The 22,619-nt window shown below is 58.5% G+C and overlaps 6 protein-coding genes across 6 annotated transcripts; 2 read left to right on the top strand and 4 right to left on the bottom strand.

The window, feature by feature from the left end:
• Window positions 1–3,852: 3,852 nt before the first annotated feature.
• On the top strand, window positions 3,853–5,799 carry CDEST_09730 (Putative Zinc finger C2H2-type; the record flags this gene model as incomplete). The annotated part of the gene is made up of 1 exon (XM_062925889.1): window positions 3,853–5,799. One exon carries the CDS (start codon window positions 3,853–3,855, stop codon window positions 5,797–5,799), a length of 1,947 nt encoding a protein of 648 aa, XP_062781940.1.
• An 858-nt stretch (window positions 5,800–6,657) lies between these two features.
• Window positions 6,658–11,202, bottom strand: CDEST_09729 (Putative stress response protein NST1). The gene is made up of 2 exons (XM_062925888.1): window positions 9,936–11,202; window positions 6,658–9,884 (listed from the first exon to the last, which is right to left on the bottom strand). Exons 1-2 carry the CDS (start codon window positions 11,182–11,184, stop codon window positions 7,414–7,416), a joined length of 3,720 nt encoding a protein of 1,239 aa, XP_062781939.1. The 5' UTR covers window positions 11,185–11,202; the 3' UTR covers window positions 6,658–7,413.
• A 1-nt stretch (window position 11,203) lies between these two features.
• Window positions 11,204–11,715, bottom strand: CDEST_09728 (uncharacterized protein). Its single transcript, XM_062925887.1, has one exon. It carries the CDS (start codon window positions 11,496–11,498, stop codon window positions 11,271–11,273), a length of 228 nt encoding a protein of 75 aa, XP_062781938.1. The 5' UTR covers window positions 11,499–11,715; the 3' UTR covers window positions 11,204–11,270.
• Window positions 11,716–15,728: 4,013 nt separating this feature from the next.
• Window positions 15,729–18,998, top strand: CDEST_09727 (Putative small GTP-binding protein). The gene is made up of 5 exons (XM_062925886.1): window positions 15,729–16,102; window positions 16,143–16,918; window positions 17,111–17,189; window positions 17,281–17,529; window positions 17,600–18,998. Exons 2-5 carry the CDS (start codon window positions 16,881–16,883, stop codon window positions 17,888–17,890), a joined length of 657 nt encoding a protein of 218 aa, XP_062781937.1. The 5' UTR covers window positions 15,729–16,102; window positions 16,143–16,880; the 3' UTR covers window positions 17,891–18,998.
• A 1-nt stretch (window position 18,999) lies between these two features.
• On the bottom strand, window positions 19,000–19,592 carry CDEST_09726 (uncharacterized protein). The gene has a single exon (XM_062925885.1). The coding sequence runs from the start codon at window positions 19,578–19,580 to the stop codon at window positions 19,071–19,073; it is 510 nt and encodes a 169-aa protein (XP_062781936.1). The 5' UTR covers window positions 19,581–19,592; the 3' UTR covers window positions 19,000–19,070.
• A 1-nt stretch (window position 19,593) lies between these two features.
• CDEST_09725 (uncharacterized protein) lies at window positions 19,594–21,672 on the bottom strand (the record flags this gene model as incomplete). The annotated part of the gene is made up of 2 exons (XM_062925884.1): window positions 19,594–20,164; window positions 20,551–21,672. The coding sequence occupies 2 exons, from the start codon at window positions 21,670–21,672 to the stop codon at window positions 19,754–19,756; spliced, it is 1,533 nt and encodes a 510-aa protein (XP_062781935.1). The 3' UTR covers window positions 19,594–19,753.
• Window positions 21,673–22,619: the final 947 nt, after the last annotated feature.

Here is a 22,619-nt window from a genome sequence, read left to right as displayed (position 1 = left end):
CTCGCGCCACGCGTCCCGTCGTCGTCTGGCGTCCCTCTTTCACAGTTTGTCTCCCACGGACCTCAGGCGACTCATGCGAGGCCGATCCGGAGCCAGTACCGAGCCGGCAGGGGCGCCGTCTGAGTGGTTCGTCGCGCGAGAGATCTGAGTCAAGGGGGAGAAATTGTAGGTAGAGCACGAGCCGACCCCCTCGGTCACGTTTGACCACTTCGTTTTCGGGGTAGAGGAGTTGGGTTGAGTCTTGTACGGCTTGGCTTAACCTTCTCTTCGTTGCGTCGTCTTTTTGTCAATAAACAGGTCACGGGAGAGAGAAAGAGACAAGACAGCCTGGTCACATCCCTGGCCTGGGCTCTTCGTGAGCCAAGGTTGTGGAAGAGGTGAATAATCGACAGCGACTACGGCCAAGACGGACGGCATCCTTGGATTTGTCTGCATGGCATGACTTGGGGCTCGTTCCTTGTGGTTCAGTCATCAGACGGGGAAGGGTCGAAAAAAGAGAGTTTTTCTCTCCGTGGGCAGAATCCCCAAACGGCATCCGTCTGCTTTGATGCTCGTGAGGCGTCCCGTGTACCAAGTACTGCGTACGTGGAGTTGAGGCGGACGTGAAGCAGGGGGGAGGGGAGGAAGGATGGGATGGGATGGGACGTTCGGGAGAAACACTCGAACGGGACTGGGGAGTTGGTGCGGGTGGAGGACGACGATCAGCGGAGATTCCGCCACGGATAGCGCTTCTTTGGTGGGGAGTTTTGTGTGTACAGGTATGTGCACCATGTCAATGGGAAGAAGGGGGGGGGAGGCTTGTGTTTGCGGTTCCTTGGGGGGTGCTGGGATGGATGGTGACGGAGAGGGCGAACGGGACTTGGGCAAGATGGGATAGGGTGCGCTTGAGGGTCTGAGGGAGTTGAAAGGGAGGTGGTGGGAAGGACGGGGGGGGGGATACGCGACGTTTGGGTTTTTTGAAAAGATGTTTGTAGGTTGAGATGGGTGTTTTGAGATGGGTGTTTTGAGAAGAGAGAGTTCGAGTCGAGGTTCGTCTCGGGTTCTCGGGGGTTGCTGAGGGAAAGCAAGAAAGCACAGGCACATGTCATAAGGTTTTGGTGGTGATTTGATGGAAGTTAGATGTGACGGGGTAAATCGGTGACACTGTTGAGAGAGAGAGAGAGAGAGACAGAGAGAGAGAGAGAGTCATTTGTTCAGAAGGGGATGTGGATGTTTGTGTGTGTGATAGAGAGAGAGAGAGAGAGATAGAAAGAGAGATATAGAGAGGGGAGGGGAGAAATCAAAGCAACAGACGTAGAGAGTGGGGGAAACGGGTTGCAACACGACACATTACTCAGTCAGGTTGATGTTTGTCCATTTGCAGCACTGTGTTTTGAGTTGACTTTTGGTCGAGCCGAGCTGAACTGAGTCGAGCTGGCCAACCCGCCGTTTCTCTCCCCTCTTCGTCTCTCCTCATCCACCGACAACCACGACTGAGCAGACCAAGCCCCAGCATCAATCAACGGTTCCTAAAGGCACAGGTTGGGAGAGTGCTCTGCAGTCCATGTCCATCAACTACGGTGAGCGGTCCAACAGAAGCTGTACATTATACAAACTCATGGCCTCAGCTACAGCATTCAACCGCCTCACCAGTCGGACGCCACATGACTTCAGCACCCAGGGCTGAGAGGTGGGAAACATCAGTCAACGGCCGTACATGGCGGCGGCTCATGACGGTTCATGACGGCTACCCTTTGCTCAAACACGCCGTCGACGGCCACACAAGTGTCCGGGGAGGAATAGAGAGAGAGAGAGAGAGAGAGAGAGAGAGAGAGAGAGAGAGAGAGAGAGCCACACGGCACTTCGTCGTTCCAGATGGGCACGCGACAGTCTGTCGAGACAATCAAACAATGGAGGACGAGTCCTTGGGTTCTCCCGTCTATCCACTCCCCACGCGGGTGGAACAAAGAGGCGCGGGTCTCGGCACGCTCCAAAGAACAAAGAAAAAAAAAGGAAGAAAAAAAAAAACAAGGGTAAAAGGTAAGGGAGAACGATCAAGAGACTAAGCATCTGTCACTCGTCCAAAGCCATCCCATCCGTCGACCCCACGCCCTCCCCATCTCGAGAATATGGATGGAACTTGGTTGGGCTCGAAACCGGCGCAAAGGCCGATCGATAGTCACGTCACGCGACATAGTACGAAACGATCCATGGCAACGAGGACAACCTGTCGTCGTCGTCGTCGTCCTTGAGGGGGGTGGGGGGACCGGGACCATATTCACAAGACCAGCGAGACAGACCTTTCTTTTGGCGCCATTTCGAAGAATCTCCTCCTCCATGGTCCTCCTCTCGACCTCTCGCCCAAAAAACCACACGACAACCACCACCTCCACCGTCGTCATTCTGCCACCCCCTTGCTCGTCATGCAATCCTTTGTTCTAGCGCCCTTCTAGAAGCCGACTAACGGTCTTGGCCTCTCCCATCTTGTCATTCCAGCTGACACAGCCCCCCCCCACCAGGCTATCTGTATCCCCTCCCCGTCTCCCTCCCTCCAGCTTTCTCTATCTCTCTCTCGTAATGAGTCTCTCCCCCCTGAGCGGTGGCAGCCTGCACGCGCCCGTCATGCGGATATGACGAGAGGAGGTCTCCCATCTGGTTCGTCGGGGGTTTCCCATCTGACAGCTAGCGGGAGGGGATCTGCATCTTACATTTGCACCATCTGGTGCCTCGACGCTCGTCTTCTTCTTCTCCTTCTCCTCCCCCACCCACCCCTGTCCAGCCCTTCATCCACACGGGTCTAGTGGGCGATCAGATTCCTTCTAGAAGGTTTCCTTGCGCCCTGCAGGAGGACGTGTCTGTCTGTCTGTCTGTCTGAGCTTCCCAGCAACACGGCGTCGATAACAACGACGGGTGTTTGTTGTCTTTGGCTCCAGTCGAATTCCCACTATTTTCGAGAGAGACAGAGGAAGAAACATGCTTCGGGTCACACGAGACGCAACGACTAGACAACTCGATAGTCCTTCAAAAGTTCAAAAAAAAAAACAATCTGAGCGGGCTACTACGCTACAGCCTCTGCCGTTCGCGCTTCATCTGAGGAAACGGTGCTCTTCTTCTCAACTCCCAGGAAACATGCACAACTCACAACCCACACGTCCATCCATGTCCTCCTCTCCATTGCCCTCCTCACCGTCCCTTCTGGAGGGACTCAGTCCTGAGCCCTGCGCCCGCGCTAATGCGAGAAGAGGCGTCGGCTACAGCCAGACAACCAGCGAACGAACTAGTCGCCACACCATCCATTCACCCAGACCAACGCTGCCGCCGTCGTCGTCGTTGCCTCCTACCGGCTTCTTCACTGGCGCCAGGCGTCCTCTCGAGGAGGTGGAGGCTGATGGTCCTTTGACACTGCTTCTTGGTCGGAGAAAAGTACAAATTGTCGAACCGCTGTCTCCCCCCCCCCCCCCTTCGTGTCTGGCCATTGGCGTCCACTATATTTCCTCTCCCCTTTTCTCTCTCGTTGTTCAGCTTTTCACACCCGTACATCCTGTGTTTGTTATTGTCCCTTCGTCGCAATTAGCCGCTGTTGCATCACGTCGAGCCTCTCGTTTTCTCTACATAAACAAACCGTTTCCATCTCTCTCTCTCGCTCTCTCTCTCTCTCTCTCTCTCTCTCTCTCGTTCCGTGATACCTGACATCTCGGCCGTCCCTCCTCCGATCATTGTCTGCCACCCCGCCTTCCGGGAATCTTACATACTGCCATACGACATCCATCACTGACTGGTCTTCCTCACCGGACACGCGACACCAACGCTTCCCCATGCCATCATAGACACGCCGCGCACATCCATCGGTCCTCGGCGCGTCGGCACGCAGCCATGTTCCCGCCTCCATGCCCATCGGCCATGTCCGCCGACGACATCCGGACCCTTCGTGACCTCGCCGGCCGGTACGGGTCCGGCAGCCTGGAGAACACCCTCCGAAGCCTGGGCGGCAGCAGCATCAACACCAACGCCAACACCAACACCGACACCACCATCACCACCACCACCGGCAACAGCAATAACGGCACCAGCAACAGCAACAACAACTACACTACCCTCCGGCCACCGCCACAGCACCACCAACAACACCAGAACAACTCGGCACCCGCCCGCAACTCAACCCTGTCGACGTCCACCTTCGGCAGCGCACACAGCGCACCGCCGTCCCTGACGAGCTCCGGGCCCTGGAGCGGTTCCGACGCCTCCCTCTGCGGCTCCTCCTCCGACGCCGCGTCCCTGGCCGGTAGCTATTACGGCACACAGCAGCAGCAGCAGCAGCAACAAAACGCCGCCGCCGCCTGGAACGACCCCAACGACGTGCCCTTCCTCCTCTCCCCCTCCGTGACCCCCTCCCTCTCCGGCTCCGAGTGGCAGGACCTCCACGTCAACGAGTACCTCCTCTCCTCGCCCTGCGGCGAGAAGAAGGCCGTCGTCGCCGCCGCCGTGGCGGCGGTGACCTCCCCCTCCCGCCGCAAGCCCATCGAGTGCCCCCTCTGCGCCGTCCACGACGTCCGCGTCGGCTTCGGCCGCAAGAGCGACTTCAAGAAGCACCTCCAGAACTTCCACAACACCGACTGCCTCTGGGCCTGCCCGCGCCGCGGCTGCCGCATGGTCTTTGACTTTGAGAGGGCTTACGTCGTCCACCTTAAGACGGACCACCACAGCGGCAGCCGCGACTCCTCCTTCCAAGCCGCCACCGCCCCGGACCGCGTCCGCGTCGAGCTCTGCCCGCAGGTCGTCTTCGCCTGCGGCTTCGTCGGTTGCAAGACCGTCATCGAGGCCCCCGACGACGGCGCCGCCCCCGCCGCCGCCGACGCTTTCTTCGACCACCTCGCCGGCCACTTTGATCGGCGCTCTACCCCGACCTCCTCCTCCTCCTCCTCCTCCTCCTCGCCCGTGTGCGGCTGGACGTACTACCACCAGATCCGCAACCTCCTGCGCCAACGCGCCCTCAAGGACGAATGGAAGCACGCCCTCTGGGACAAGGCCGCGCGGAACCAGCTGCGCTGGCAGCCACGGTCCTCGGCCGACCTTAAGAAGCTCCTCGAGTGCCGCCACCTCGCCGACGTGCCCCGCGTCCTCCACGCCGCCTGGACCCTCGGCCAGACCTCCTTCTCCTCCCCCAAACACCCAGGCCCGGCCTTCCCCGGCGAGGCCACCCGCCCGCTCCGGAACCGGTGCCCGCTGTCCATCTCCGGCCACGACGACGGCGGCGGCGGCGACTCGCACCGCAGGACGTTCGGCCAGCACCTGCAGCAGCTCCCCAACGCCGGCGCCGCCGCCGTGTTCCACACGACGCTCGCCACCGTCTCGCACCCGCCGCCGCGCTGCGTCCCCGAGGAGCCGGACTCCCTCGTCTACGCGCACCCCGGGACGCCCCTCGTCCTCCCGGAGCACAACGCCTGGTCCACCGACGTCGTCCTCGGGCCCCGCGAGGACTACGACGACGAAGATAACAACTATAACATCCACAAGAACAACAACGACAACAACGACGGCGGCGACGGCGGCCACGTGCCCATTATGTACGCGGCGGCCCCGAACCCCGTCAGCCCGTGGATCGTGGGTGCCGGTCCCGGCGCCCGTCCGTCGCCGCTGTGCGACCCGACAACGCCGGACGACGAGGCCTTTGGCACGCTCCTCCGCGTGCCGCAGCCGCCGCCGACGAAGCGCCCTCGCTCGTGGGGTATGAGGAGCCTCGAGAACCTGCGCCTCAAGCGCCGCGACCGGCCGTCGCCGCCGGTGGACGAGAAGGCGCTCACCATGCCCGCGTGGATCTAGTCTGGAGCCCCCGTCTGGGCCCGTCTTTTGCTTGTCTATTCTTTGGCAGTTCTGCCTAGCTACCATCTTTTCTTTTTCTTTTTTTGGCCATCACTGTCCAAAAGAGAGAAAGAAAAAAAAAAGACTAGTCTTCCCCTCTTTCGGTTGTATTACTCAAATCTTTTTTTTCTTTCTCGTATGACATGACCATGGCGGTGGCGCAGCTCATAGAGGGTTTCTTTTTTATCTTTTCTCTTTGTTCCTTTGGATATTTTCGTTTCTTCTGTTGGTTTACAAATCATAGACTACAAGATACCCGATGGTAAATAGGGGAAAGTAGGGGGGGGGGCTGTGTGTTAAACGGCGTGGCCGGAGGTGGCCGGCTTCCTTTGTTCCCAAAAGAGCCCCCTGGTATGACAAAAAACGACCATTATGACTTGAGACAGAGAGCGTGTGTGGAAATACCATATAGACATTTCAATCGGAGTTTGATCTTTACTTATGGTGGCTTTTTACCTGCTCTCGCCGCTCAAGCAAGCTGATGTGACCCTTCCACTCACAGGCCGTACGATCGGATGAGAAAAAAAAGGGCTCAACTACCCCCCCCCCCCCCCCCCGTCACCGCGAAGATCAAGGTCGAGGTATTGAAAAAGACGACGAGAAAAAGAATCGAAATAGAAAGAAAGTGGTGGGAGGGGAAAAAAAAGGAAGAAAAGAAAAAAAGAAGTAGCGCCAATCGCTGACGGGAATTGAGCCCGACGTGGCTATTCAGATGTTAGACAAACTCGACGACTCGTTGATGACCATCATCTACTTACGGGTCGAACCCACAATCTTGAGATTAAGAGTCTCACGCTCTACCGATTGAGCTAGCCGGGCAACCGGCTTTTGTATATACTGGGTTGCCATCTCGCAGTCCGGCAAGGCTCATGTCCCCCCCGTTCCCATCCCTCTCCGTACTATCCGGTCCTGTCTGTATTGTTGTGTTAGTCCGAGGTGACCGGTTTGTGCGGGCGGGACTATGGGATGCGGGGCTTCAGGGCTTTTTTTTTGGCTTCTCCGCCGTGTCGGTCCATGTGGAGTCCGTAGATCGGATAGTGTCAGACATCCTTCTCCCCGTGGGATGCCTCATGTGAAGGGGGGACATGACATAATGATGCTGGTTTGTGCCGTCACACCCAAGATGCAAACAGGAAGGCAGTATACCAAGGACACAAAGGTGCAAAGAACGCATGGTAGTCTCTATTAGCCAAACGCTGGCAAATCGCTTCGCGGCCGAGGCCGGCTGGAAAAGAGCTTGCCTCATCTCCCTCCTCCCTCCCACATGTGACGTGACAGCCAAAATGAGGGGAGGGGTGGACTGGCTCGATTACCGAGTTTGAAAAAGAAAAGGTTCCTTTCTACATAGACTCTCTCCTCCCACACAGAACCAACATTCCCTCCCCCCCACGTCCCGACTCAGCATCACCCCTTGGCATGCTTGTCCCTCTCTTCGCCAATGCAACCCGGGTCCCTGGTGACCTTGTTGATGCGGCCCGTCTGCATGGCCCGGAACATTCCTCGAAAAAGCCGGTCCGACGGGCCGAGACTCTCGGACGGAGACACGGACCTCGAGTCTTCGCTGGATTGACGGCCCTACTGCCCCCTAGCCAAGAACGCAGTGGCACCGCTGCCGATGATGGGGCTCCCGATCTCGCCCGGCGCGCCCACCGCTCGGTGGTGAGGCTGCGACATGTCGTTGAACTCGGGCACCCACCGCACCGAGTGCTTGCCGGGGCCGTTGGCGTCGCGCCGGATGTCAAAGGTGCCGCCGCCGTTGTGCGCGTTGCCCTCCGTTTCGGCGAGGTCCAGTAGGTCGTCTTCCGAGATAATCTCCATCCGGCTGAGCTGGTCCACCTCGGCCTTGATCGCTGCGAGGTCGACAAACGATTCCGCGCTGTCCGGGCTGCGAGCCTGCAGCTCCTTGCAGGCGCGGCACAGCATCAGGCGAACTGCCACCGAGCGAGGATTGCCCCCCGTTCGCATCTGGCCCAGCGACGGCATCGGCGGTATCATGGGGCTGCCCCAGGTGGGGTTGCCCAGGCCGGGAGGCGGGACAAAGCCCATCGGCGACGGGCCCCATACGTTGTTGTGCATGTTGTGGAATCCGTTGTCCATGCCCCCCGCGAACGGGATCGTCGGGAACGCCGGTCGCGGCAGCTGGTTGCGGTGCCTGGCCGCGTTCATGGCCGCGGCGATCGGATCCTCGGCGTCGTCTAGCAGTGCGCTGCTACCGAGATGCTGGTTGGCAAAGTCGTCAGGTTGCTCGTTACGCTGCCCGTGCACCACGCTGCCGGGTCGTCCGATAGGTGCCGGTCTTCCGATGGGTTGCGCAGGGGTTGGTGGTGAAGCCGGGTCATAGCCGCCAGAGGGCTGCCTCGAGTGTGTCGCCGGCCCCGGTGCCATGTTGTGCATTGGATCGCCGCCCATGGGCTGTCCGAAACCGGGGGGTGGGTGCGGCATGAAACCGCGTCCAGCGGGCCCGTTGAGCCCGGGCGGACCGGGCATCATGCCGGGCGGTGGTCTACCGAACCCGGGGATGCCGGGCGGACCAAAGATGGGATCATGCATGCGGTTCGCGAGTCCCGGAGGAGGCACCCCGAACCCGGGCGGCGGCATGCTCATAGGCATGCCAAAGGGGCCAGTCTGCATCGGTCCCTTGATGCTTGACGGCGACACCGAGTGGGGATGCGGCAGCGAGCTCGACGTCGCCACGCTCGTCTTCCTAGACCCGATCGGCGCCGGGCTCGTGTGGCCGGGCGTGGCGGGGTGAGGTGACGGGTTCTGGCTGGCGCTCGACTCGGACTGCGAGGCCTGGGATCCCGGCAGGCTGTTTTCCAGAGGCTGGGGCGCATGCTTGGGACGGATCGGTGTCGGAGCCTTGGGCAGAGCCGGCGTCGCAACGGGTATCTTTGGGGATGCGTAGGATGCGGGGTTGGAGGGATGTGTCGGGATCGGCACCGGGTGTTGCGACAACCGTCGACCCGAGGCGGGTATAGGAATAGGAGCAGCGGCGGCGGCGGCGGCCTTTGGTGCTGTTGCCGGCTTGTTGTCCTCCTGCTTCGACCGTTCGATGACGCTGTTCTCCTTATCGGCGGCAGCTCTGGCCTTGGCTTCTCGATCGGCCTTGGCCTTGGCCTCCTTTTCGCGTCTGGCCTGGTCCTGCTTCTCTTTCCGCTCCCGCGTCTCTTTCTCCTTGAGCTCCCGAGCCTCCTTGTCACGTAGCCGAACCTCGTCCTTGAGTTTCTGCGCCTTTTCCCTTGCTTCTCGCGTCTTGCGTTCCTGTTCCGCACGCTTCTCCTGCTGCTCCTGGAGGCGCCTTTGTCGCTCGGCCTCCTTGCGGAGGCGCTCCTCCTCTTCGAGACGCTTCTGCTCTTCCTTCTTGCGGCGTTTCTCCTCGGCCCGGAGGCGCTGCTCTTCGGCCTTCCGTCGTTGCTCCTCGAGGCGGGCGGCTTCCTCGGCAGCCTTCTCGGCCTCCCTCCTGGCCTTCTCCTCGGCCTGCTGCTGCTTCTTGAGGGCGGCCTTGTCCTTGCGCTTCTGGTTCTCTTTGGCCCTCTTGGCCTTTCGTTGGGCGTCCTGGCGGTTCTCCTCCTCGAGCTCTTCGATGAGCTGCTGCTGTCGTTGCTTGGCGACCATGTCCCGATAGGCCGTGAGGACGCGTTGCTCAAACATGCGAGCCGCGAAGATCTGAAACATGCGACGACCCTCCTCCATGCGCTGTTCCTCGGTCATCGTGTCCTGATGATGACAACAGTAATGCTCAGTACTCGAGTGTTTATGGTCATGTGTGTATTGAGAGGAGCTCACTTCTTCATCCTCGTATTCCTCTTCTTGGCTGTCGTCATAGTCATCATCCTCCTCCTCGTCCTCGTCGTCATAGTCGTCTTCGGGAGGAGGATGGCCATGATTCGAGTAGGAGCCGTTGGCGGGATGACCGTAGCCGCGCGAGAAGTGCTCCTTGGCGTCCTCTTCGCGGGCCATGCGGCGCTCGGCGAGCTGCTCCATCATCTCGATGAAACGCTTGCCGTCGTTCTTGAGGAGGTCATCCGCAACGGTGAGTATGCCGCCTAAGTCCATGTTACCATATCTGCAGAGTAGAGAGTCCAGAAGCTGCATACCCTTGACTTGCAGGCTGTTCCCAAACGTCAAGAAGTCGGCCACGTCCCGGTCGTGAGGGTGGGCGTCCTCTGGCGGTTCGTCCTCTTCGCTGTACTCGTCGTCGTCTTCTTCCTCTTCTTCCTCCTCCTCCTCCTCCTCCTCGTCCTCGAGCTCGTCTTCCTCGTCGCTGTACTCTTCTTCGGGGTCCTCGTCGCCTTCGTCATCGTCGTCGTCGCCGACATGTTCGACTATGCGGCCACGTGACGGCGGCTGGCCCGAGTAGGTAGCGGGGAGGCGTGAGGGGCGCAGGGGGAATTCGCGATGAGGCGGCAGGATGTGGGGTCCCTCTCCGTTGTTCGCAAAGGTCTCGAGCTCCTCGTAGTAGGCGTCGTAGAGTCCCTCGAGCTCCTCCTCGATGGCGGTGCGCTTCCGGCCGCAGACGGTGCAGCTGCACGTGTGCTTCTGCTGCTCCTTCATCTTCTTCAGGACAGCGTCCTTCTCGACCTTGACCAGTGACTTGCGCTCGTCCTCGCCGAGGCCGAGCCAGAACTCCTTGATGCGTTCCCTCTCCTCCTGCGAGCTGGTGTTCCAGATTTTATCCTTGGAGATGCCAGGCCCGCGGGGCGCCGTCAATGGCGAGTGGGGGTGGGAGTGGTGGTGGTGGTTATGGTGTTGGTGTTGGTGTTGTTGCTGCGGCACGTTGTCGAACTGGGGGTTGGCGAGTTGCGGGTTCTTTGCGTTCTTCTTCTTCTTCTTTTTGGACTTTTTGGACTTGGCCGAGGCAACACCGTTGGCGCCGGGATGGCGATGGCGATGGTCGTCGTCGTCGTCATCATCGTCGTCGTCGTCGACCGAGTGGCGGTCATCGGCGTCGGCGTCGTCGTCGCTGGTATCGTGGTCGTCGTCATGTCGGGCAGAGCGAGGCTGAGGGGCGGATGCGCCAGGCGTAGGACTTGGGCGTCCGTTGGGTGTTTGGCCGACGACGGCTTGCTCGGCGGCAGCCTTCGCGGCGGCCTTTGCGCGACGTTTCTGCTTCTTGCGGTTGACGGCAGGGGCCGAGTCGTCGGGGCCGTTGGCGGCGACGGTGGTCTGCAAGCTCGGGGCCTTGGCCGACGAAGTCGGAGTGGATGGCAGCGAGGGATCGGTGGAGGGGGGACCCTTTGGGACGGTGATGATTTTGGAGCCATCTTTGTTCGTGTAGCGAGCCGTGGGCTTGGTGTTTGGAGACGCAGGCGTCTGGGGTGCCGGCTGGCGGTGGTTGGCCGGCATGTCGAATCTCTCTGCTACCAGGAAACAAACGTCGATGTCATAGAGAGGGATGGCGCGGTGGGGGAGGAGGGGGTGAAAGGGTCGGGTCAGGTCTGCGAGGGGTGGCGGTTCGACAGCGAGAGAGGGACAGGGAGAGTGAGGGAGGAAGAGGAGCAGAGCGAGGCCAGATCCAAGTCGAAGTCCAAGTCCAAGTCCAAGTCCAGGTCGAAGTCGAAGTCGAGGTCGAGGTCGAGGACGGGGTTCGGCGGTCGGACGACGAGGGCTCGCGATTGAGAGAGATGCTGGGTAAAGCTGTGTCGAGATTGGGTGAGCATACGGGATAAAAACACAAAAGACTGTTTGCCCCTCTCGACGAGAAAGTTGGCGCTGTTGGGCGGGCAGACAAGACGTTTGTGGGTAAAAGGTGTGAGGTAGCGGCTCGCGAAAATGGCAGAGGCGGGATTAGGTGCAGCGCGCAGGGCGGGCTGGGCTGAGGGTGGACGGCGGCGGTGGAGGTTTGTGGTAGTAGTGGTAGTGGTGGTGGTGGTGGTGGTGGTGATGAGGCAGAGACCAGGACTCACTCACAGGTGGAGGCGAATATTATTCGATGATGGGGCAGCAGCCACAGTTGAAGGGGCAGACTGGGTACCTAGGATTGGGTAGGTAGGTAGGCACCTCTCGACGTACAGCAAAGTAGATAGGTAGCCAGTCGCCCAGTAAATGAGCAAGTATCCTTGGGCATACAGCGGTCCGGCGCAGCAAGGCACAGCACGGGCGATGCGCTGAGAGTGATCAGCTTGTACTTTTGCTTCTGTAAAGGTACCTTTGACGCGAGAGATAGGATGGACGATGATGAGGTTCGCAGCCGAAGAGAACACCAGCAACAGTAACAATACGATGCAAAAAAGTGTGATATGGACTGGTCGATATCAGGGTCCAACGCCGAAGTCGAGGGGAGATGCTTCTCTGCGCTTTGGCTGGTTGAGACTCGGTTCCCTTTTGTCGCAAAAAGAAACAGAATACGTCGTCAGCCCAGTATCCAATGTCCAATGCTTGGTCGTCAAGGTCACATCAAGATCAAGGGAGAGAGACGGGTAGGGCCCCTGGGAGTGAGTGGGAGGCTGGAGAGGGGTGAGAGGGATAAGCAGCAAGTCACTCACAGGCGAGATTGCGCGTGAGGGGTACAACGCCGTCGCTGAACTGACGATTAGGCGAAATGGTCGATGGGGCCCTGTTGGCCTGTTCTGTTCTGTTGGTCCCCCGTCAATCAGTCAAATCACATTTCGCGGCTGAGGGTGCGATTGTCCTTGTGCTGTGGCCGTGTCCCACGTGACTACCCGCATGGCCTGTGCTGTGCTGTTCAAACCCCTTGCTGCCTGAGGGCTAAGGACCCACTGGGCACCACCTGCATGCTGACATAATTGAGCCAGAGCCTAGATATGCGATTTTGAGAACCCGGACAGATACGGATATTCCATCCCCCCCCCGTCCCGCATTCCCAACCTACCTAAGGTACTCCCCCATATTACCTAAGCTGCCGCTGCTGCGCTGCTGCAGCCTGCACGGTGCACTGAGGCCAGGCCAGCCGCAAAAGTCCCCTGGACATTGTCCAGGCCCGGCCCTGATGTCATTCCATCTCATATTTCAACACATCACCCGCGGCCAACTTCAGCTTCCCTCCCGTCATCCCCGGGGAAGGAATGCCGAATGCCAGTGCAGCGTCTCATCACTCGTCAGAACATCCGCAGAAGAGCACTGCTGCCACGGACCCCCTCCCCCACGTGGTGCTGCCCGAGAGCAGAGCTGCTTGCTTGCCTCGACCGTGAGCAGCTTCTAATGTTTCCATTTACACGCTACCCTCCCTTCGTGCCTCGTCGAGCCACCTTACATCGGAATCGGGATGCCCTCTGCTGCATCTACGCAAAAGCAGAGAGCCCTTCAGCCATGTTCGAGTGCCAGGTTTCACAGCCCCCAAGCAGAGTAGCCTGCCATTGGGACTCATTGGTCGCAACTCCGTGTGACGAGCTGGCAAACTGTCCTCCCCCTTGTGTGGCACATCGGCTCGTACACATGTTTGGAACCCACAGTTTCCAACCGTTTGATTCGCTTCCGGCCGGCAAGGTGTTGAGGTAACGGTATGTCGAGTGGGTGAACCAGTTCAATATTCTCCGTGAGAAGGGGAGGGGTTCACCGCTGGAAATGGATGCCCATCCATCATTACCGAGACGACTGGCGTTATTTCAGCAATAGAGTAAAAGAGTTGAGCGGAGGGCGCGGGAGGCATCCCACCCCGTCCCGAAGCGTCCTGCGTTGTCGGCCTCCGGAGCCGGAGCCGCGCGGCCGCCGACCTCCACCTGGCGGCCAATGATGGGGAGGGGGAAGGACGTTTGTTGGGCGAGCAACGCGCATCCGCCAAGATTGTCTGATCTTCTATCTAAGTGCATCGACAAAGTTCTCCTAATGGGCTCCGCTGATCACCGATTGACGACACGCCGAACCGGGAACAGCGTTTGCCAGATCCTCAAAGTCAGTCAATAGGGGGCGGCGTCATGCACGCTTCAAACTAGCTGTAGTCGACAGGTCCCAGACGGGAACGCAACCTAATCTTGGGGGAAAGGAAACGAACGCCTCGTTGCAATCGATATCACACTCTGTGGCTGTTTTTGAGGGGCCTCCGTCGGGGCAGCGCACCGCCGTATCAGCGAAGCGAGCAAACACTGCCTCGTTGAGTCCTTGGTCGAATTACTGGCCACACGGGATCCACAGCGAAGGACGGACCCACGACGCTGGCTGTTGGGGGGGCGGACGGACTGGAAATGCGACGGAGTGAAGGCGAAGGGAAAGGATAGGGGTGTCGGTTGAATCTGTCCACCGGGTTCTGACTTCAGATCAAGCAGGTTATGTCCGGGAGGCAGCCTCATATCAGAAGAGAAGGCCACCCAAGCCTCATGGGTGGTGGCCGTTGAGCGGACACAGGTCGATCACGCCCTGCTTCATGGTCCTACATCCACAGTACGGCATGCACTACAGCATTCGTGTCTCGGTCAACGAGTTTTGCTCGGCAGGGAAGATGGGATCCGTCCATGACAAACAGCCTGGCACAGCAACAACAACCATAACCACAACACCACAGCGCGGACGGTGCAAATCAAACATTGACTGGCGCAGATGACCACACGGAGGGAGTGAGACGCAGCGCACAGAGAAAGGCCGTCCTGGCCTGGCAATGGCAACGGCGTGCAACATTCGCCCACTACCACCCACAGAGAGTACTGGTAGCGGACACCAGCGTGGCTTTCCCAACCCGCGCTCTCCGGGGGACGACCCGATGGCGCAGGGCGTCAAGAACTTCAGGGCTGTGTGGTCTCGCGCGATGGCGGTTGGAAAGGAGACTCTCGTTCCCCAATTTTGAGAGTTTGGAATTGTTTTAGCGTTCATTGTTTCCCTTCCTTTGACGCTAAGCGCAGGTTCGGCGGCGATTGGCATATTTTTCTCGAATCGAGCCGCGAGGGACAAGGGGACGGAGGACGGGCGAACAGGGCCACCCTTTATTTAGAAACCGGGCGTACCTCGATTTTGGAGCCGGTGGCCCAACGTCCAGTCCGTCTCTCTTGGGGTATGTCTCGGCCCCGTTTTTGGATCGTCACCGGCTTTGAGCTCCCAGCTGCTGTTCCCATCATCCCACGACAAGTCAACTCGTTGACGTTGGCCGTGACGGCTCCCCGGGGCATGTTCTTGGGAGAGCACTCATTTCGAGTCGGGTACCTGACGAAGATGTTCTAGGAATGTGACCCGGGGAACTCAGGACAGGGGGAGCTTGTAACGCCGTGCATCGTCATCGGCTCAGCCCCCGGGGAGGGGCCGCCCCCCCATAGCAGTTACACGGACTCGCTGCTTGTATGGACGGACGGATGGACAGACAGACAGACAGACTTTCCTTTGCGAGGCGGGATCGGACCATGATGAGATTGGACGGGGCAGAAGGGTCGCATCCGCGTGTGCGTGTGTGCGTGTGTCCTCCTCGTCCATTCTCTCCCGTCGATTTTCCCCTGGAGTGACCCTGAAGAGCTGTTTATGTGTGTGTTGCGTGTTGCGTGTGTCCTGTGTCGATGCATGCATGGGATCCTTTGGCTGTGCCGCAACACGCACCACTCGGCGCACCGCACTTCAGGTGTCGGGTTGGCTTGGGGATGGCTTCCTTGGCGCGGTTCCGTCATGATGGGTATTTAGCTCGGAGGAGAGAGTAGAGAGAGCGGAGAGAGGTGCGAAAGGAGGCGAACGAGACTGAGGCTTCTCCGCGGGTTGCTTAGTGTGTCTCTTGGGAGGAGGGAGGGCGGCTCTCTGACAGCAACTCTGGTGACAATTCGGCTCACGGACATGGCCGCTACTGGTTGCCGATGACCACAACACGGGGCATATCGACCTTGCTTTCACCGTCATCGCGCAAGAAACGGACGGGTACGGATACTTCAGCCAGGTCCAGGGAGTCGGACCAGACCAGGCACACTACATTCTGTAGGTACAGGTAGGTAGGTAGGTGGGCATGCATACACCTGTTGTGTAGGCATTGTATTCTCTGCCCCCCTGCGACCACGTAGCCATAGTCCTACGCACACAGGTAGGGGCTGTACATGGTAAGTATATACTCAGTACATGGTCTGTAGCACCGCTACAAGTGTAGAACTTCCGTCTCGGGACCAAGTCCTGGACCGACCTGATCCAGGCTTCCTCCTATTCTTCGGCCTCTTCTATTTCATAAACGGCCAGCTCCAGCTCCGACTCGCGACAGCTCTTTTACCCATGTAGCTTTTTCATTTCTTCTTCATCACAGCTATTTGGGGGGGTTTTTTTTTTCTTAAACTCCCAGCTCCTCCCCAGGTCTGGTTTCGCTGGGGTGCTTTTGTCCCTTTCTTCATGCACCATCAGCTCCTACCCCCTGGTATGTTTTCTTCAGCTCGTATTCCCCTCCCTACCCCCAGATCTACCACCCACTACCACCTAAGCAGGTAGGTAGGTACACTTAAACAGTGACCTCAACTGCCTACCTCACTCACTGCCTTGACCGTTCGTTACTAGCGCCTGTGTCCCCCGAAGAAAAATCATTACAAGGGCGCTATCCCCCCCCCCCAGTCTCTTTTACTTTTTATAATTATTTGTATTTTCCCTCCCGATCCCTCCCCTTGGGACTAGTAGATCTATCCTCTCTGGGCCATCCGTCTTCTCGCATCTTTGCAATCTCACCATCCCACTCCTCTCCGCTTCTCTCGTCTTGTTCTCACCCCGACTTATCCGCCACTCTTCTCTTCGACAACCCACTCAAGAAGAATTAATTCCTCACATACGCACACACACACAGACACACATTAACCCATTCATCGGACTCTAGCGCTCTTCACAGCTAGCTTCTATAACCTATCCGTCCGCCGACGCAGCTCCCGCCGCCCACCCATCCGATACGATTTTACGACAGCACCGCGTACGATCCGAACCCACCGATCGCACCGTTCACTGCGCTCCCTGGTTGCCTTCCTGTGCGTTCCCAACGCCTCCTTCCTCTATTTCGATCCCCGATCCCTCTTCGATCCTCACTCGGCTACACCATCGGCTCGCGGCTCGACATACACATCCGTCGCCGACGGTCCGTCTAAGCTCCCAATTGACCACCCGTCGACGTTTCTCCCCCACATCACCTCCGTCCGGTGTAGACCATCACAGTCATGGCAGCAGCAAATAACGCCCAGAACGTCATCCGCAGGTACGACCACGCTTCCCGATTCGAATTTTCCTCCTTCTCCTTCTCCATTTCTCTACTCTAGTGCCTCGGGACCGACCGCCTCCTGCCCTCCCATTGCGCCGCGCTCATGACACCTATCTTTTGTTGGGTGGCTCCGGCCTTGCTCTTCATACCGACTCTACCTTTTCCTTCTTACTGACAAGCTGCCAATAGGAAGCTCGTCATCATTGGCGATGGTGCCTGCGGAAAGACGAGTCTGCTGAGCGTCTTCACTCTCGGTTACTTCCCCACGGTACGTCCGGCGTGGCACCCGTCACGGGTTTGACCCCAAGTCGAGTTTCAACCTTTGCTAACAAGCCCTCCCTCGTGTAGCATTACGTTAGTACTCGACGCAGCCCGTCAACCCCGAGCCCCGATCCCTGACGAGACATGACTTACAGATCCCCACCGTTTTCGAAAACTATGTTACCGACTGCAGAGTAGATGGCAAGTCGGTTCAGCTGGCGCTATGGGATACCGCCGGACAAGAGGACTACGAGCGGTTACGTCCCCTGGCATACTCCAAAGCGCACGTCATCCTCATCGGCTTCTCCGTCGACACCCCCGACTCCCTCGACAACGTCAAGCACAAGGTTCGTTTCTATATCCGGCGCGCTTGGCCTCTCATGTCGCCTCACACATCAGAGCTGACGAATTATGCAGTGGGTTGAGGAGGTCACGCGTCTTTGCCCCGGCGTCCCTATCATTCTCGTTGGATTGAAGAAAGATCTCCGTGAAGACCCCGTCGCCATCGAGGAGATGCGCAAGAAGTCGTTGCGTTTTGTCACCCACCAGGAGGGTGACGCCGCATCCAAGGAGATTGGCGCGCGGAAATACCTTGAGTGTTCCAGTCTCAGCGGCGAGGGAGTTGACGATGTCTTCGAGGCCGCCACGCGCGCAGCCCTGTTGACCTTTGAGAAGGGCGAGGGCGGCGGCTGCTGCGTCATTCTGTGAGCGACGCAGCCCCCCTCACCCCTCTTGCTCTTTATTTTCCCTTTCGATCGACTACCAGTGCGGGCACGACACAGCGAATCAGACGGGAACTCGACAAGGTTCTCTGCAGAGGAGAGACGGCGGCAGTGTTGGACCACGAGTCACCGAAATGCAGACCCAGCGCCAATGGGATATGCGCCTATTCAAGTCGACGACGGCGGGATGAACGGGCCGTCTGCCGCGAGTAGGCCACAGCCCTGGAGGCCCCCCCACCCCCCTCCCCCAACGCCGAAGCCGCGCAGAAGGCCGGGAGCGAACCCGGATGGTCAACGCTCCCCGAAAGCTACCTCCGAGGCGCTCCCCCGTCTTACACGTATCGCGAATCACCCGAGTCATCTTTAATGCTCTCTTTAACCGCCCCTCCTCCTCCTTTTCCAGCTTAGCGGCGCTACAGCGAGCAGGCACAGCGTGATATCTCAGCGACGACCGACGTCTTTTTTGCGAGAATAAGGGGCATTGCTCTGTTTTTCTTTGCCCTTATTCATCTCTGTGTGTATTAATAGGATAGCGTAACATAGAACGACCCAAAAGTTTCAAGTTCAGGAAAGCTTTGATTTTTGGGGGAGTTTTTTTTAGTATTTCTGCTGCTTTGAAGTCTTGGTCTTTCTATTTTGCGCTGGGGGGACCATGTTGCGTTTTCTCCCCCCCTTGAACTGGAGGGCAGAGAGAGTGTGTGAAAGAGAGAGAGAATGGAAGATGGAAGTCACTTAAACGCAACCTACGTTGTAAGAGGAAAGAAAACAAGTGTCCTAATGCTTCAAACTCGAATTATTGACTTCCCTTTCCCTCTCCCCTTCGTTGTATGTCCATTGATCAGGCCAATCCTACAGTATTTACTACATGGGGAGTGACGCAACCACTCTGTGGTGGTGGTGGTGGTGGTGGTGGTGGTGGTGGTAATAGTACATGGGGAGACGCGCAAGTCTCTCTCTCCCACTCTCTCCCACTCTCTTTGTCGTTCAGTCTCAACTTGTCCAGGAGCTCTCGTCGCCGCCTCCTTTTTTTGATTTTGTACATATCCAAACCTCCCTTGGCATCTCCGAATCTCTCTGTGCTTCTCGGCCGGCCTGGAAAGAGAAACAGACAACATTGAAGAAAAAAGAAGGGTTTAAAGAAAAGAAAAAGGGAAAAAAAAGATCATCTACCGCTTCCACTCGTGGTTCCACGCCTGGCGGGCGGGAGTCTCGGTCTGCTGGCGGGCGTACTCGATGGGCACGGCGCCGGGGCCGTACACGCCCTTCTTCTCCTGGGAGACGCGGTACAGCCAGCCCTCGTCCCTGGTGCCCGGACCGGCGGAGCGGCGGAGCTCCTCGTTGGCGACGTACATACTCTGCTGCATGCGTTGCAGCTCGCGCTCGCGGGCCTCGCGCTGCTGGCGCTGGAGGAGGAGCCAGGCGCGGTGGATGGTCCAGTGGCGCAGGTGACGGTTACGGGCCATACGCAAGGGGGGCGGGGCCTGGGCGAAGAGGTGCTGGCGGAGGTTGGCGACACGGCCGGCGTACTCTGGGGTGCCACCGCCCGAGGACGTGGTTGCTTTGCGGGCGGCGAGGGGAGCCGAGGTCGAGAGGGCGCGGGAGGCGGTGCTCGGTGATGTCGAGGCGAGGGATGTGAAAGTCGGGCGCAGGCCGCGGAGGGATGCGAGGGAGGCCATGTTGGAGAGCGGTCGGGTTGCGTGCGTGTGGTTGCGTGGTATATAGAGGCTACGCGGGCTAGTTCGGCGTCAAGGGGAGTCAGCCTCTGGCTCGGATCGAGATGACGGAGCCGGTTAGGGCCGCTGCGATTTCGTTGTCGGCGGAATCGAGGGAGGGCCGAGGAGGCGACGACTCAGTTGGCGGTGGGATTCGAGGGTGGTAGAGGAGCGGCGGCGCGAGCTTTCGGGGGTCGGCCTCCTTTTCTCTTTCGCGATGGTTTCTGATCGGTTGCGGTGGCGGTGGAGGCGGCGGCTTTCACTCCGGTCTCTTTTCTCTTTCTCTTCGCTGCTGTTGCTACTGCTGCAGGAACGACTGGCTCGGGTGGTCCGGCCTGTGCTGGTTCGGCAGGGGTTCCAATGCGCCAGTTGATGCTGTCGCACGCGGCCAGGACCTCGTCAGAGATCGGGACGGGTTCGGAGTCGGAGTCGTTGGGGTCGAGGGCTGGGTCACTTGGGGGTAACCGGTACGAACCCGGGTAGAAGACGGCGCCGGCAGTGGGGTGGTAGCGGCCGTTGTAGTTTGCGTAGATTGAGTGGATGGAGTACTGGAGAGAAGAGAGGGAGGTTGTGTCAGTTTCGGGACCGCCAGACAGTGAAAGAGTGCAGGTCGATTCGGGAAATTTTGGACGGGCGAGAGATGTGGAGGTGGAGTATGGTTTATCCGGGGCCGGTGGACAACTTCATGGGGGAACATTGCAGGGATTACAGCGCTGACGTCCCCTGATGTGCCACCCCCGGAGCTAGGGTCAAGCTTGAGCTTGGGGCTGGGCAGATCGACCGGCCCTCGTAACCCTGAAGCAACAACAACGTCCGTAACACAACGTCCATAACACAACGTCCACAACGACAACGATAAGGATGATGATGATGATGATGATGATGATGATGATGATGAGGCGAAGGGAGGGGAAATGGGGGACTTGGGACCTACATTTTTGTGGATGGCGTCCTCGTGGTACAGCAACGCGCGGTCATACTCCCCGTCTCGAAACACCATCTCGTGTGCCTTGCGGCCCTGGTCTCGGACGTACAGTTCCACGATGGTCTCCAGCCCGTCAAACGTTGTCATGTCTTCTTCCTTGTCGAATGTCAAGACATCCATGAGCGGCAGGAGCCCATACCATAGACCGCGCAACCGGCGTCTCTTCTTAGGGCACTTGATGTCCAAGCCCCCGCGGCACAGACCGCAGACCAGCCACGCCGCCTCGCCCACCAGCGCGTGGCCCCGGAGGAAGTCCATGTACGCTGCTGATACTGCCGGGTCTTGTCCGGGAAACTTGTGCATCCAGAGCGTCCGGATTTCGCTCAGGAGGCCGCCGTATTTGTCGTCGCCGCTGGCGAGGTCGTCGGTACGGTCCATCAGCTCCCAGCACTTCTCAGGAAAGTCCGAGACCATCTCGGGGGAGAAGGCGAGCAGTGCAACGATGTGCGCGACAACCTTGGGCAGGAGGAGCTGCAAGCGCAGCATGTCCTCGCGGGGGTCGCGCGGGACGCAGCCGCGGTAAGTGAAGTTTCGCTCGTCGTTCGGCGCTGTCAAGGGCAGTGGGCAGTAGGAGAAGATGGGATCGCCCGGTTCGTGGCCGAGGTAGTGACTCGTGTTGATGAGCGACGTCGCCACCTCGATCTTCTTCCCGCTTGCCCCCTTGCCCTTGGGAGCCATGTCGAGGGGCAAGATATTCGGTTCCCAGTGGGTTTCGCAGAGTTCCATATCCGCCTTGAGGCGTGATCTTCGGGCCGCGAGGCGCAGGGCTGTGCGCTTGAGGAGCTGCTCTTGGGCCCGCCACTCGGGGTTGACGTCAGGCGGCAAGTAGTCGACGATGAGGTCGATCTGGTCCCAGATGCTCAGGACATAGGCCTCGTCGGCGGCTCGCTGCTCGTAGGGCACACGCAGGGCCGCGAGCGCGTCGGCGTGCTGCTGGTCGATCTGGGCCGGCGACGTCTGGAGGATCGTTCGGAGGTTGTGCATGTCGAGAAACTTGTTCCAGCGCCTATTGAGGGCGGCGTCGCTGGGGTTGTTTCCCGACGGGCCTGGGAGGCCCAGGGAGGAAGTCATTTTGGAGGCAGATGACAACAACGCCGATGGTGATGATGATGGAAAAGGAGATGATGGAAATGATGCCGATGGAAACGACGATGATGGAGGTGATGAGATGATGGGAACGATGATGGTGATGGAGCTGGTGAGATGAGGATGATGGGAGTGGTGATGAAGGATGAAGGTGGTGGTTAGTTTGTTGATGTTTTCCTTCCTCCCTCTCTCTTTTCATGCTGAAGAATGGAAGGAACACAATACCGCCATCCAGCGTTTTAGAGACGGGTCAGCCTCTTCTCGTCGTCCCGTTTACCCTAGTTGAAGGTTTTGGCTGATCCGTGGGACTGGACGGCGTCCAGAGCCAGATTATGTTCTCTCTTGGCTCATCTCATCCTCCCTTCCCATTTTCTTACACTTGAGCACCTCTCTGGATGCGCCAGGTGAGCAAGGAGCCTCCTTTTCCACGTGTATCTGCGTATATTGGCTGCTGTGCCATGTTACAATTTCTAACCTTGTCTGTGAGGGGGAAATACTTGCAAGACTTGTTCTCTAAGGTCTTCTCATGACTTGGCTGGGAACTCTAGAGCCATATGGAAACTGCAAAGGCATAGTTGCTGGTTCATTGTACATAGGGTTGGAAGGCAATATTGCAGGTAGTTGGGTTGTATCTCATGGTCATGCCTCTTTTATCATGTTATCAATTTCTTTTGCGCCTGATTTTGAGCAGTTCATCAAGGCCCTTCACTTCTTGAATCAGTGGCCTTCTCTTTGCTTGACCAAGTTTGTCGCAACATCCATCTCAAAGAACAAGTTCAGCAGATTTGGCATCTTTATACATCCTATAGTCTATTAGAAGTTCGTACCTATGAAGAGAATTGAGGGGGGGCTTGTCTTTTAGTATGTTCCATCGTTCAGGGCTCCCTGTAAAGTTTATTTCCAGCAACTCAATTCTTTGTTTCCTTTGCAAA

Source organism: Colletotrichum destructivum, chromosome 6 (assembly GCF_034447905.1).
Source record: "Colletotrichum destructivum chromosome 6, complete sequence".
Taxonomy (NCBI): domain Eukaryota; kingdom Fungi; phylum Ascomycota; class Sordariomycetes; order Glomerellales; family Glomerellaceae; genus Colletotrichum; species Colletotrichum destructivum.
This window is presented reverse-complemented; position numbering and strand designations above follow the sequence as displayed.

What these genes read in the sequence shown, in the direction of transcription:
- CDEST_09727 (XM_062925886.1), top strand. Translation starts at nt 16,881, where the DNA reads ATGGCAGCAGCAAATAACGCCCAGAACGTCATCCGCAG. An exon ending in GCCCAGAACGTCATCCGCAG is followed by an intron (nt 16,919 to 17,110) that starts GTACGACCACGC and finishes AGCTGCCAATAG; the next exon opens with GAAGCTCGTCATCATTGGCG. An exon ending in CTCTCGGTTACTTCCCCACG is followed by an intron (nt 17,190 to 17,280) that starts GTACGTCCGGCG and finishes GCATTACGTTAG; the next exon opens with TACTCGACGCAGCCCGTCAA.
- CDEST_09729 (XM_062925888.1), bottom strand. Translation starts at nt 11,184, where the DNA reads ATGCCGGCCAACCACCGCCAGCCGGCACCCCAGACGCCTGCGTCTCCA. An exon ending in GAACAGCCTGCAAGTCAAGG is followed by an intron (nt 9,885 to 9,935) that starts GTATGCAGCTTC and finishes ACATGGACTTAG; the next exon opens with GCGGCATACTCACCGTTGCG.
- CDEST_09728 (XM_062925887.1), bottom strand. Translation starts at nt 11,498, where the DNA reads ATGCTCACCCAATCTCGACACAGCTTTACCCAGCATCTCTCTCAATCG.
- CDEST_09726 (XM_062925885.1), bottom strand. Translation starts at nt 19,580, where the DNA reads ATGGCCTCCCTCGCATCCCTCCGCGGCCTGCGCCCGACTTTCACATCC.